General features: G+C 41.3%; 1 protein-coding gene across 1 annotated transcript; it reads left to right on the top strand.

Moving 5' to 3' along the window:
* Positions 1–3,523: 3,523 nt before the first annotated feature.
* On the top strand, positions 3,524–13,206 carry zdhhc12b (zinc finger DHHC-type palmitoyltransferase 12b). Its single transcript, XM_061733225.1, has 5 exons — positions 3,524–3,885; positions 6,279–6,421; positions 7,316–7,408; positions 8,443–8,609; positions 12,290–13,206. The coding sequence occupies exons 1-5, from the start codon at positions 3,789–3,791 to the stop codon at positions 12,600–12,602; spliced, it is 813 nt and encodes a 270-aa protein (XP_061589209.1). The 5' UTR covers positions 3,524–3,788; the 3' UTR covers positions 12,603–13,206.
* Positions 13,207–13,874: the final 668 nt, after the last annotated feature.

Below are 13,874 nucleotides of genomic sequence, written 5' to 3'. Positions count from 1 at the left end.
GCACCATTACTATGGAACCAACTTCCAATCTGGGTTAAGGAGGCTGACACCACCTCCACCTTTAAAACTAAACTTAAAACCTTTCTGTTTAGTAAAGCCTATAGTTAGTGTTTAGCAAACCTCTAGCTCAGGGGTTCTTAACCTTTCTGACGTTGGGGCCCAATATTTTCAGTACAGAGTGGCCTGGGGCCCGTTAAATATTAACACTTTATAGCAGGGGTCTTCAACTAAAACTTTAAGAGGTCCATTTAGAGAAAATGTACTCAAGTATATATATATATATATATATATATATATATATATATATATATATATATATATATATATATATATATATTATGAGTCTCCGGACATACGTTTTATTTTATTTTTCAAATGCTATCTTATTTTATTTCTCTACCAGCAGTTTGAATTTCCCCTTTTCTTTGTTAATTGTCTCAACACATTTTTATAATAAATGAATATAAACATTGGTGAGCCTGGAACAATATTTAGTTTTAATTCTGTTCATTGTGGAGAAAGCTGCTTCACAGCTGTATCTGGACCCAAACATGTTTTAAGATGGTCAGCTTATTTTCTGTGACTTCAGTTCAGACTTGAGTGGACATGTTTGATGAAAAACTTTGTGTTTTGTTTCAGTGGCGTTTCACTTTCGCACTTTGAACGCCACGGTCTCTGAACGTATGAGCAGAGCCGTCTGGGAGATTTGCGAGGCCCTGTGCGAAATGGCCGGGGGGTCCTCGCGCGTGAGCGTAGCGAGCCCGCGCGAAATTTTCGGGTTTTTCGGGTCAGATCGGGTGTCTATATGCGCAATTTTAACTCTCCAATTAGCAAAATACTGGATCCTTTCCCCTGCCTCATCATCATCTCTTGCCTCGACGCGGGGCCCCACGGCTGCTGGAGACCCGGTCGGATCAGTGATTTTTGTAACAAATTTATCAAACGAGAGAGGCATTAAACTCATCCCCTGATGGAAATTTCCTGAATCTGTCTCGTTCTCTCGACATTGTGTGACAGTTTGTTCCAACTCCACCGTCTGGATCAGAGCAGCTTGTGTCTGCGCTTGGTCTGATCAGTTGTATTGAACAACAGACACGCGCATCATTGCACATATATTTATTGATATGCACAGACTAGTACACATTTAGGTCTGTAATGGAACGTGACTGTTGATATTTATAAGGGGAAAAAAACAAAAAAAAAAATTGAAAAAAAAAATTGGAAAAAAAAAAAAAAAAAAAAACGCCCAAAGCGCGAGGCCCCTTAGATCGTGAGGCCCCTTAGGTCGCGAGGCCCCGTGCGGTCGCACGGTTCGCACACCCCTTGCGGCAGCCCTGCGTATGAGACACTGGTTTCGTCCCAGTGGGAAGACTGAACAGGATGAATCTGTCCATTCCGGGTTGAACTTTCCTTTCCACCTGTTACGCTTCTCATCTCTGTATATAGTCAAGCTAATTACCGTATTTTGACGACCATAGGGCGCCGTGTGGAAAGGAGCACCCTCAGTTTTGTGTGTGTCATTTCTGTATTTAAAACACACACACAGCGCGCCGTGTGGAAAAGCGCCGTCTACACACACACAAGCATACAAGTGTGCATATTTAAAAATAGAGCGGGAATAAAACTTAGTACTTTATTTAAGATATTACATTAATCACTTGTCAGAGGAGTCAGCGCGTCAGGTTTCTTCCGAGCCTGATCAGCTGAGACGGGCAGGAGCCCGCAGCTCTGACCGCTGAGCAGCCGAGTCTTTCCGATGCTTTTGCGAGCCTGAACAGTCCAGTCCAGCAGACACGTCAGCCCTGCATCTACATGTACAATCCTTCAGCAGTAACGACGGAGCCGCCGCCCGAGCGGCACCGACCTCCCCGGCCGCGGGGACTCGTCGGGATAAATGATCACGCCGCGCTCGCTCTCCGTTGGTGGGCGCAGACCCAAGTAATCGATCCCTGATCCTGGTGGATCTAAACCTACTCTGTGCAAAATGAAGGATTTACTCTGTAAATACACACCATTTCTCTTACTATTACACGTACAGCTAGCTGAGTGTCTTCTTCTCCTCATTTGGTCGGGAGTTGCTATGCAGTCCCGCGGCCCCCGCGGCCCACATGTAAAAAACTGAATTTTTTTTGCCGCCCACTAGGTGGCGCTCGCGGCCCAAGCGTGGGCCTCGGCCCTATGGTTAAGAATCACTGCTCTAGCTGGTGTTGGTAAATCTCTAGGTAGTGTAAACTCTAGTGTGTTAGAGTCGCTCCTGTAGTTTCTTGTGACGGCCCCCTTCTCCTCCCTTTTCTTCTCTTTTGTTCATGGTGCAGCATCCTCTGCCGGTGGAGAAGAGCATCTCTGAATGCACAACACCGGATCCTGCAGTGAGGGGGGCAGGGTAACGGCCCCTTTTGGGGCCGTTACCCTGCCCTACCCTACCCTGCAGCTTAACTGCTCGGGGGTCATGTTCTGGGTATGGGTCTCTGTAAAGCGTCTAGAGACAACTCTGTTGTATTAGACGCTATATAAATAAAATTGAATTGAATTGAATTTTGGGCGGGGGAGAAGTTTGTCCGTCAAGACTCCTCTCCTTGGCCCTGCCCCTTTTCAACCTTTCCCCGACCCTTCACCTAACCTGGGACTTGCTGATTGGGCCGGAGCTTCGGAGCTGCATGCTGGCCTGCGGTCCCCACCCCTGGTCATCCCATTGCTGCTTCCACCTGCCTGCCTTGAATTGAATTGAATTGAAATTGAATAGTAGTAGTAATAGCTCTGTCCTGTACTGTAGAAAAAAGAAAGAAAAAAAGAGGAAAAAAAGAGGAAAAAAGAGGATAAAAAGGAGGAAAACAGGAGGAAAAAAAGAGGAAAAGGGGGAAAACAAGATGGAAAAAAGAGGAAAAAAAGAGGGAAAAAGAGGAAAAAAGGAGGAAAACAGGAGGAAAAAAAGATGAAAAAATAGGAAAAAAAGAGGAAAAAAAGAGGAAAAAAGGAAGAAAAAAAGATGAAAAAAGAGGGAAAAAAGGAAGAAAAAAAGAGCAAAAAATGAGGAAAACAAGAGGAAAAAGAGGAAAACAAGATGAAAAAAGAGAAAAAAAGAGGAAAAAAGTAAAAAAAGATGAAAAGAGAGGAAAAAAGAGGAAAAAAAGAGGAAAAAAGAGGAAAAAAAGAAGAAAAAAAGAGGAAAAAAGAGGAAAACAAGATGAAAAAAGAGGGAAAAAAAAGAGGAAAAAAGATGAAAAAAAGAGGGAAAAAAATAAGAAAAAAAGAGTAGTAGTACTAGCTCTGTCCTGTACTGTAGTAGTACTTATTATATTTATATTATAGTAATATTATGTTTATATTATAGTTATATTATATTATATTTATATATCATATTTATATCATAGTTATATTACATTTATATCATATTTATATAGTTATATTGTATTTATTTAGGCCGTAAATGACGACCACCGCCCCCCGTCACGTGACCACCGTCCCCCGTCACGTGACCACGTCACGTGACCCGCTTGGACCAATCCGGGCCGTCCAAGTGAATTCTTGACAACAAACCTGCACTGAAGGAGCAGAAGCTGGACGGGCTTTATTTATCATTTGTTTGGCTTTTGAACACATTTGTTTTAATATATATATATTTAGTAACCACAGATATCATTGATCATTGATTATTGATCTTTATACAGCGTCCGGCTCCGTGGTGGGATTTAAATAACATGATTCCTGCAGCTTCGTAGCAAATATGATTATAATAACGGGGAATAATAATCCGTTCTAATAAATATACATGAATAAATATAAGTAATATGTTCAAGAATGTTTTCTCCTCAGGGTTTGTGGTCAGAACGTGTCATGTGATTCTGACATGGATTGTAACTTTAATCCTCTTCCTGCACGACACGGGTAAGTTTGGACTTTTATGTTATATTTTATTATTTTATACACTGAACACCGTAATAGTTTATGACAAAAAAGGACCAAAAGGTGATTCTTGATGTGTCTGAAAAGGAAGTGTTGGATTCCTGCGGTCCCTGAACGTTACAGTGACCGCAGGAATCTGAATGAATGAATTCATTTATTTCCAACATGTATATAAAAAATACAAATAAACAGTAACATCTTCGGGTTGGAAAAAGGAGTAGGAAGAAGTTGACACTTTTTCCATTTTCTTATCCTTTTATAACTATGAATTTACATTATTGCTATTATTATTATTATTATTATTATTATTATTATTATTATTATTATTATTATTATTATTATTATTATTATATCTACACAATATCCATATAAATATAGTCTATATAAATACTACTATTATTACATAATTATCCATATAAGTTTATAGAAAATATAAATATTACATAAATATTATATCAATATATAGAAAATACAATATGATATAAATCTATATAAATATAAACTAAATAAACTACATAAATATCCCTATGAATATATATATGCTACATACATAATAAATATATAACACTTTTAACTATCCCTCTCAACATATAGCCTAATATATACTACATAAATATCCACATAAACTAAAAATAAAAATTATAAATAAATAAATAAATACATTTTGAAATTTAAGTTAAATTTAAATTTTCCACATCCATTTTGAACCAGTTGCAGCTGATTGATGGTATTCTTGGGTCGACCAGTAACAAGAGCATTACAGAAAAAAAAGTCAAAATATCGAGAAAAAAAAGTCAAAATGTTGCGAAAAAAAATCAAAATGTCAAGAAAAAAGTTAAAATTTTGTGAAAAAAAGTCAAAATGTCGAGAAAAAAGTTAAAACTTTTGTGAAAAAAGTCGAAATGTCGAGAAAAAAGTTGAAATTTTGTGAAAAATGTCGAGAAAAAAGTCCAAATGTTGAGAAAAAAAGTCGAAATGTCGAGAAAAAAGTTGAAATGTTGAGAAAAAGTAATAATTTTGTGAAAAATGTCGAAAAAAGGTGAATTTTTCTTGTTTTCCCAGCAGACTTTAGGAAGCAGCAGGAATCCGGAGAGACATTAATATATTAATATATATATATTAATATATATATATATATATATATATATATATATATATATATATATATATATATATCAGTGTTTCCCCTACCATTATATAGGCCTGGCGGGGCCGCCAGGCCAACGAGACCCCCCGCCAGGCCTAAAAAAAAAAAAAAAAAAAATCAATGATCATTTACGTTTAGGAGCCTCTGCGCAGCGCTGTTCTGCAACGGGAGTCAACCTGCTTCGTAGAACGCGGGCATATTATTATGGGATGTATAGAGTTTGTAGCTAGTCAAAAAAAAAAAGAAAAAATATCGCGGGCGACAGACAACATGATATAAAGAAATGTTTCTGCCAGGTCCGTGTGTTTGTGTTTGCATGAGAAGCAGGGAAGCATGAAGGAAAACACAGCCCGACGAGACACCAGGCGTCCGCGGGGTCCTAGTGCCAGCCATGTATGAGCGTCTAGGCTGATTTATGGTTCTGCGGTACACCAACGGCGTAGGGTACGCGGAGACACGCACCGTACGTGCGCGTCGCCGTGTACCCTACGCCGTAGGCTCTGCGTTGGTGTACCGCGGAACCATAAATCAGCCTTTACCGTCGCTGACACCGGTCCGACTGGTGACCCAGTAAAAAACAACGCATTTAAACATCTTATGCATCTTAGGTTAGATTAAATCTTATTATTTAATTGAAGTGATATCATTCAGCAATATAGGCCTACAATGATTTTTAATGTAAAACTTTGTTATATTGCTACATGTCCAATATGCCGTCCCACGCGCCTCGTCTGTTTAGGATTTTTTCGGTGGGTACCACCGGGCCTGAAAAAAATTCTAGGGGAAACACTGTATATATATATATATATATATATATATATATATATATATATATATGTATATATATATTTTAATTGTTTTTTAGACTTAAAGAAGCAGCAGGAATCCGGAGAGACATTAATATATTAATATATTTATATATTTTTATTGTTTTTTAGACTTAAAGAAGCAGCAGGAATCCGGAGAGACATTAATATATTAATATATATATATTTTAATTGTTTTTTAGACTTAAAGAAGCAGCAGGAATCCGGAGAGACATTAATATATTAATATATTTATATATTTTTATTGTTTTTTAGACTTAAAGAAGCAGCAGGATTCCGGAGAGACATTAATATATTAATATATTTATATATTTTTATTGTTTTTTAGACTTAAAGAAGCAGCAGGATTCCGGAGAGACATTAATATATTAATATATTTATATATTTTTATTGTTTTTTAGACTTAAAGAAGCAGCAGGAATCCGGACATTTGCTGCAGCCGCTTTTCTTCGTGCTGCTCGTTCTCGTCTCCGTTCTTCTTTACTTCTCCGTTTCTCTGATGGATCCGGGATTCATCCATTCATCTGACGACTCCAATCTGCAGGTGCAAACATTCATCCATTCATTCATCTAATCTGCAGGTGCAAACATTCATCCATTCATTCATTAATCTGCAGGTGCAAACATTCATCCATTCATTCATTAATCTGCAGGTGCAAACATTCATCCATTCATTCATTAATCTGCAGGTGCAAACATTCATCCATTCATTCATCTAATCTGCAGGTGCAAACATTCATCCATTCATTCATCTAATCTGCAGTTGAAAACATTTGTCTAATCTGCAGGTGCACTCCTCTTTCTTTCTCTTTTGTTCTTTTTTTCCTCTTTTTTTATCTTTTTTTCTCTTTTTTTCATCTTCTTTTTTCCTCTTTTTTTAATCTTCTCTTTTTTCATCCTTTTCTCCTCGTTTTCCTTCTTTTTTTCCTCTTTTTTTCTCTCTTTTTTCCTCTTTTTCCTCTTTTCTTTATTTTTTTCATCTTCTCTTTTTTCCTCCTTTTTCTCTTCTTTTAATCTTCTCTTTTTTCATCTTTTTCTCCTCGTTTTTCCTCTTTTTTCTCTTTTTTTCATTTTCTCTTTTTTTCCTCTTTCTTTCTCTTTTTTCATATTTTTCCTCTTTTTTTCATTTTTTTCCTCTTTTTTCCTCTTTTCTTTCTTTTTTTCATCTTCTCCTTTTTCTTCTTTTTTCTCTTTTTTAATCTTTTCTTTTTTCAGCTTTTTCTCCTCTTTTTCCCTCTTTTTTCTATCTTTTTCTCCTCTTTTTTTCCTATTTTTTCCATATTTTTTTCACCTTTTTCTCATTTTTTTCCTCTTTTTTCCTCTTCTTTTTTCCTCTTTTTTCCAAATGTCAGGCTGGTTTCACGAACTGAACGATAGTTTAATCTCCTGCACTAGAACAGTTGTTTTAATTCATGTTTTATTTCCGTTCTTGTTCCAGTTCGTGCTGGGAGGAAACGACGAGCAGGAAAACATGATTCCTCCTCCGGTGAAATCCCTGCGCCAGCGACGCTGCCGACGCTGCCTAGTGCAGGTATTTACCAGGCAGGTGGAAGCAGCAGCGGGATGACCAGAGGGGGGGGGGGACCGCAGGCAGGTGGAAGCAGCAGCGGGATGACCAGAGGGGGGTGAGGGGGGTGGGGGGGGGGCAGCAGGCAGGTGGAGGCAGCAGCGGGATGACCAGAGGGGGGTGAGGGGGGGACCGCAGGCAGGTGGAGGCAGCAGCGGGATGACCAGAGGGGGGTGAGGGGGGGGTTAGCAGGCAGGTGGAAGCAGCAGCGGGATTACCAGAGGGGGGAGGACTGCAGGCAGGTGGAGGCAGCAGCGGGATGACCAGAGAGGGGTGAGGGGGGGACCGCAGGCAGGTGGAGGCAGCAGCGGGATGACCAGAGGGGGGTGAGGGGGGGGTTAGCAGGCAGGTGGAAGCAGCAGCGGGATTACCAGAGGGGGGAGGACTGCAGGCAGGTGGAGGCAGCAGCGGGATGACCAGAGAGGGGTGAGGGGGGGACCGCAGGCAGGTGGAGGCAGCAGCGGGATGACCAGAGGGGGGTGAGGGGGGGGTTAGCAGGCAGGTGGAAGCAGCAGCGGGATTACCAGAGGGGGGAGGACTGCAGGCAGGTGGAAGCAGCAGCGGGATGACCAGAGGGGGGAGGACCGCAGGCAGGTGGAAGCAGCAGCGGGACGACCAGAGGGGGGGGGGGACCGCAGGCACATTAGAGCATGAATGACTGATTTAATATTTATGTTTTTTGGTCCTTACTTATCTCCTTTCCTGCAGCAGCCAATGAGATCCAAGCACTGATATATATTTATATATATATATATATATATATATATATATATATATATATATATATATATATATATATATATATATATATATATATATATATATAGTAATATACTAATATATTTATATATATCTTGTATTTTCCAGCAGCCCATGAGGTCCAAGCACTTACATATATTTTTATATTTATAAATATATTGTATTTTCCAGCAGCCCATGAGGTCCAAGCACTGATATATTTATATATATTTATATGTATATATATTGTTATTTTTCAGCAGCCCATGAGGTCCAAGCACTGCCACACGTGCCAGCGCTGCGTCCGCCGCTACGACCACCACTGTCCCTGGATCGAGAACTGTATCGGAGAGAGAAACCACCGCTGGTTCATCCTGTACCTGCTGTTGCAGCTGCTGGTGCTCACCTGGGGGTGCTGGCTCTGCTGGTGAGTGGCACCCATGGGTGCTCTACCTCTACTGGTGCTGCTGTGGGGGTTAAACCACCGCTGGTTCATCCTGTACCTGCTGCTGCAGCTGCTGGTGCTGCTGTGGGGGGGCTGGCTCTGCTGGTGAGTAGCACCCACGGGTGCTGGTTCATCCTGTACCTGCTGCTGCAGCTGCTGGTGCTGCTGTGGGGGTGTTATATCTGCTGGTGAGTAGCACCCATGGGTGCTGGTTCATCGTGTACCTGCTGCTGCAGCTGTAGCACCCATGGGTGCTAACGTGGGAGAGAGAAACCACCGCTGGTTCATCCTGTACCTGCTGCTGCAGCTGCTGGTGCTGCTGTGGGGGGGCTGGCTCTGCTGGTGAGTAGCACCCACGGGTGCTGGTTCATCCTGTACCTGCTGCTGCAGCTGCTGGTGCTGCTGTGGGGGTTTTATATCTGCTGGTGAGTAGCACCCACGGGTGCTGGTTCATCCTGTACCTGCAGCTGCAGCTGTAGCACCCATGGGTGCTAACGTGGGAGAGAGAAACCACCGCTGGTTCATCCTGTACCTGCTGCTGCAGCTGCTGGTGCTGCTGTGGGGGGGCTGGCTCTGCTGGTGAGTAATGGGAGCACCCATGGGTGCTGGTTCAGCTGCTGGTGCTGCTGTGGGGGTTTTATATCTGCTGGTGAGTAATGGGAGCACCCATGGGTGCTCTACCTCTGCTGGTGAGACCCTAACCCTATTCTGACAAAAGGAGGGCCTTTTTTCCCCCTAAACGTCCCCAAAAAGTCACCAAATTTTGCACCAAGCCAGGCCTGGTGATAAATGTGATATTTAATGGTTTGCATTAATGGGCGTGGCCTAACGGCTCAACAGCGCCCCCTAGAAAACTTTTCTCTGCTATAACTTTTGAATGGTTTGACATAGGAAGTCGTGGGTGGTGTCATTTCTGATATGCTCATGGGGGGCGGTGGCCGTGAGTGCGAGGGCCCGTTCATCGCTGCTCGCAGCTTTAATTATTATTATTATTATTCTGACTAAATGAAGGCCTTTTTTCCCCCTAAACGTGCCCAAAAAGTTACCAAATTTTGCACCCAAGCCAGACCTGGTGATAAATGTGATATTTAGTGGTTTACATTAATGGGCGTGGCCTAACGGCTCAACAGCGCCCCCTAGAAAACTTCCTCAAGCCCCACAATACGGTTTGACGTACATGCACGAAAATCGGTACACACCTGTATCATGTCACAACTTAAAGAAAAGTCTCTTGGCGTCATGGCCCAAACCCAACAGGAAGTCGGCCATTTTATGTTAGCAGCTCTCATAGATAATGAGATTTTCATTATGCCCTTCGAGAAAAAAGTCAAAATGTTGAGAAAAAAGTCAATATTTCATGAAGAAAGTTGAAATGTTGAGAAAAAAGGCGAAATTTCGAGAAAAAATTCAATGTTAAGAAAAAAGTCAAAATTTTGCGAAAAAAGTCAAAATTTCATGAATAAAGTTGAAATGTCGAGAAGAAAGTCAATGCTGAGAAAAAAGTCAAAATGTCGAGAAAAAGTTGAAATGTCGAGAAAAAATTCAATGTTGAGAAAAAAGTCAAAATTTTGTGAAAAAAGTCAAAATTTCATGAATAAAGTTGAAATGTCGAGAAGAAAGTCAATGCTGAGAAAAAAGTCAAAATTTTGAGAAAAAAGTCGAAATGTTGAGAAAAAAGTCGAAATGTTGAGAAAAAAGTCGAAATTTTGACTTTATTCTTGAAATTGTACTTCAACATTAATCTCGACATTTCCACTTTTTTCTCAATGAATGGTAGCAGCTCTCATAGACATGAATGGTAGCAGCTCTCATAGACATGAATGGTAGCAGCTCTCATAGACATGAATGGCAGCAGCTCTCATAGACATGAATGGTAGCAGCTCTCATAGACATGAATGGTAGCAGCTCTCATAGACATGAATGGTAGCAGCTCTCATAGACATGAATGGTAGCAGCTCTCATAGACATGAATGGTAGCAGCTCTCATAGACATGAATGGTAGCAGCTCTCATAGACATGAATGGTAGCAGCTCTCATAGACATGAATGGCAGCAGCTCTCATAGACATGAATGGTAGCAGCTCTCATAGACATGAATGGTAGCAGCTCTCATAGACATGAATGGTAGCAGCTCTCATAGACATGAATGGTAGCAGCTCTCATAGACATGAATGGTAGCAGCTCTCATAGACATGAATGGTAGCAGCTCTCATAGACATGAATGGTAGCAGCTCTCATAGACATGAATGGCAGCAGCTCTCATAGACATGAATGGTAGCAGCTCTCATAGACATGAATGGTAGCAGCTCTCATAGACATGAATGGTAGCAGCTCTCATAGACATGAATGGTAGCAGCTCTCATAGACATGAATGGTAGCAGCTCTCATAGACATGAATGGTAGCAGCTCTCATAGACATGAATGGTAGCAGCTCTCATAGACATGAATGGTAGCAGCTCTCATAGACATGAATGGTAGCAGCTCTCATAGACATGAATGGTAGCAGCTCTCATAGACATGAATGGTAGCAGCTCTCATAGACAATGAGATTTTCATTATGCACTTCGAGAAAAAAAGTCAAAATATTGAGAAAAAAGTCAATATTTCATGAAGAAAGTGGAAATGTTGAGAAAAAAGGCGAAATTTCGAGATACATTTTGAAGTCCAATTTCGAGAAAAAAGGCGAAATTTCGAGAAAAAAGTCGAAATGTCAAGAAAAAAGTCAAAATTTCGAGATAAATTTTGAAGTCCAATTTCGAGAAAAAAGGCGAAATTTTGTGAAAAAAGTCAAAATTTTGACTTTTTTTCACCCATGGGTGCTGCTGCTGGTGAGTAACACTAGCACCCATGGGTGCTGCTGCTGGTGAGTAGCACTAGCACCCATGGGTGCTGCTGTGGGGGTTTTCTATCTGCTGGTGAGTAGCACCCATGGGTGCTGCTGCTGGTGAGTAACACTAGCACCCATGGGTGCTGCTGTGGGGGTTTTCTATCTGCTGGTGAGTAGCACCCATGGGTGCTGCTGCTGGTGAGTAACACTAGCACCCATGGGTGCTGCTGCTGCTGTTAGCACTAGCACCCATGGGTGCTACTGTGGGGGTTTTCTATCTGCTGGTGACTAGCACCCATGGGTGCTGCTGCTGGTGAGTAACACTAGCACCCATGGGTGCTGCTGCTGTTAGCACTAGCACCCATGGGTGCTGCTGCTGGTGAGTAGCACTAGCACCCATGGGTGCTGCTGTGGGGGTTTTCTATCTGCTGGTGAGTAGCACCCATGGGTGCTGCTGCTGGTGAGTAACACTAGCACCCATGGGTGCTGCTGCTGCTGTTAGCACTAGCACCCATGGGTGCTACTGTGGGGGTTTTCTATCTGCTGGTGACTAGCACCCATGGGTGCTGCTGCTGGTGAGTAACACTAGCACCCATGGGTGCTGCTGCTGCTGTTAGCACTAGCACCCATGGGTGCTACTGTGGGGGTTTTCTATCTGCTGGTGACTAGCACCCATGGGTGCTGCTGCTGGTGAGTAACACTAGCACCCATGGGTGCTGCTGCTGGTGAGTAGCACCCATGGGTGCTGCTGCTGTTAGCACTAGCACCCATGGGTGCTGTGGGGGTTTTCTATCTGCTGGTGCCCCCCTCTGACGTGATGCTCGTTGTTTCCTCAGGACGGGTTTGAGCGTCGCTCCTTCCTGGCGGCCGTGGCTCAGCTCCAACGGCGTGCTGCTAGCGGTGGCGGCGCTGCTAGCGCTGCTAGCCGTGGTGGTGCTAATGCTGCTGGGCTCCCACCTGTACCTGATCTCCGTCAACACGACCACGTGGGAGTTCATGTCGCGCCACCGCGTGTCCTACCTGAAGCACTGCGGCCCCGACCAGAACCCCTTCGACCGCGGAGCCGCCCGGAACCTGCGCGGGTTCTTCTGCGGGGCGGACGCCGTGGCGTGGGAGACGCTGTACTTCAGGGAGGCTAACGACGTTTAGCGGAGACGCTGTACTTCAGGGAGGCTAACGACGTTTAGCGGAGACGCTGTACTTCAGGGAGGCTAACGACGTTTAATTTATTTCATTTAATTTACATTTCGACTTTATCCTCAAATTTTTTTCTTGACATTTCAACTTTTTTCTCGACATTTTGACTTTTTTCTCAATTTTTTTTCTCGACATTTCGACTTTTTCCTCAACTTTTTCCTCAACATTTTTCTCAACATTTTTCTCAACATTTCGACTTTATCCTCAAATTTTTTTCTTGACATTTTGACTTTTTTCTCGACATTTTGACTTTTTTCTCAACATTTTTACTTTTCTCAACGTTTTTATCGACATTTCGACTTTTTTCTTGACATTTCAATTTTTTTCTCTACATTTTGACCTTTTTCTCGACATTTCCACTTTTTTCCTGCGGTTCATTCCATGTTCCTTTTGTGCGAAAGTAAACCTTGTAAGTGAGCAATAAATGTTGAGTTTCGTGTGTTGGACAATCTTTAGATCTGCTGCACAAACAACTGTAAATCCATGTTGTTACTTCAGAAATATGCAATACTGTGTGTTTTTTACCTTCTTGAACAAATGCATGAATAAAGAGAAACCTGAATTTTCTTGGTTAAAGTCCTTTATTCATTGATACCTTTAAAATTGGACTGGTTTGTTTCATATTTTACCATAAATGCAAATACTTCAACATAAAAAAATGTATTTCAATCAAAGAAAAACACGTGTTTGAATGCAAAACAATATTTGAGACTAAAAAAAAATGCATTTGACTTCAAATCCCAAAAATATTTTCAATCCCAAAAAAAGTTTTCAAATGCAATTTTTTGTGTCTTTTCAGATATCTTAAATTAAGTTGTTACTAGTCAGAACAAAGTTGTAGATATCTCAATCTGGAATTACGGATAGTCATAATTTAATTGTAGATATCTGTAATCACGTTATAGATATCTTGAAATGAATTTTAATTAGAGGATTCTTAAATTGAAGATATCTTTAACTTCCATTCTGACTCGTCACAATGTAATTATGACTAGTCAAAATGCAGTTGTAGACGTTAATTCCACATAGTTTAAAAGAAAAATTTTGAAAATAGAAAAAAAATAAAAAATAAAAATGGCGCGGCCGGAAAAAAAAACTAAGGAAATACAAAGAAAATAAAAAAAAAACAGAAAAAAAAGTAAAAGAAAGAAAGAAAAGAAAAATGGCGTGGCAGAAAAAAAAAAATACAAAAGAAAAATACAAAGAAAAAAAATAGAATAAAAA

The sequence above is a fragment of the Cololabis saira genome, chromosome 11 (genome assembly GCF_033807715.1).
Source record: "Cololabis saira isolate AMF1-May2022 chromosome 11, fColSai1.1, whole genome shotgun sequence".
NCBI classification, from domain to species: Eukaryota; Metazoa; Chordata; class Actinopteri; order Beloniformes; family Belonidae; genus Cololabis; species Cololabis saira.
Note: the sequence above shows the minus strand (reverse complement) of the source record. Positions and strands in the feature narration are given on the sequence as shown.

What these genes read in the sequence shown, in the direction of transcription:
- zdhhc12b (XM_061733225.1), top strand. Translation starts at nt 3,789, where the DNA reads ATGTTCAAGAATGTTTTCTCCTCAGGGTTTGTGGTCAGAACGTGTCAT. An exon ending in CCTCTTCCTGCACGACACGG is followed by an intron (nt 3,886 to 6,278) that starts GTAAGTTTGGAC and finishes ATTGTTTTTTAG; the next exon opens with ACTTAAAGAAGCAGCAGGAA. An exon ending in TGGGGGTGCTGGCTCTGCTG is followed by an intron (nt 8,610 to 12,289) that starts GTGAGTGGCACC and finishes TTGTTTCCTCAG; the next exon opens with GACGGGTTTGAGCGTCGCTC.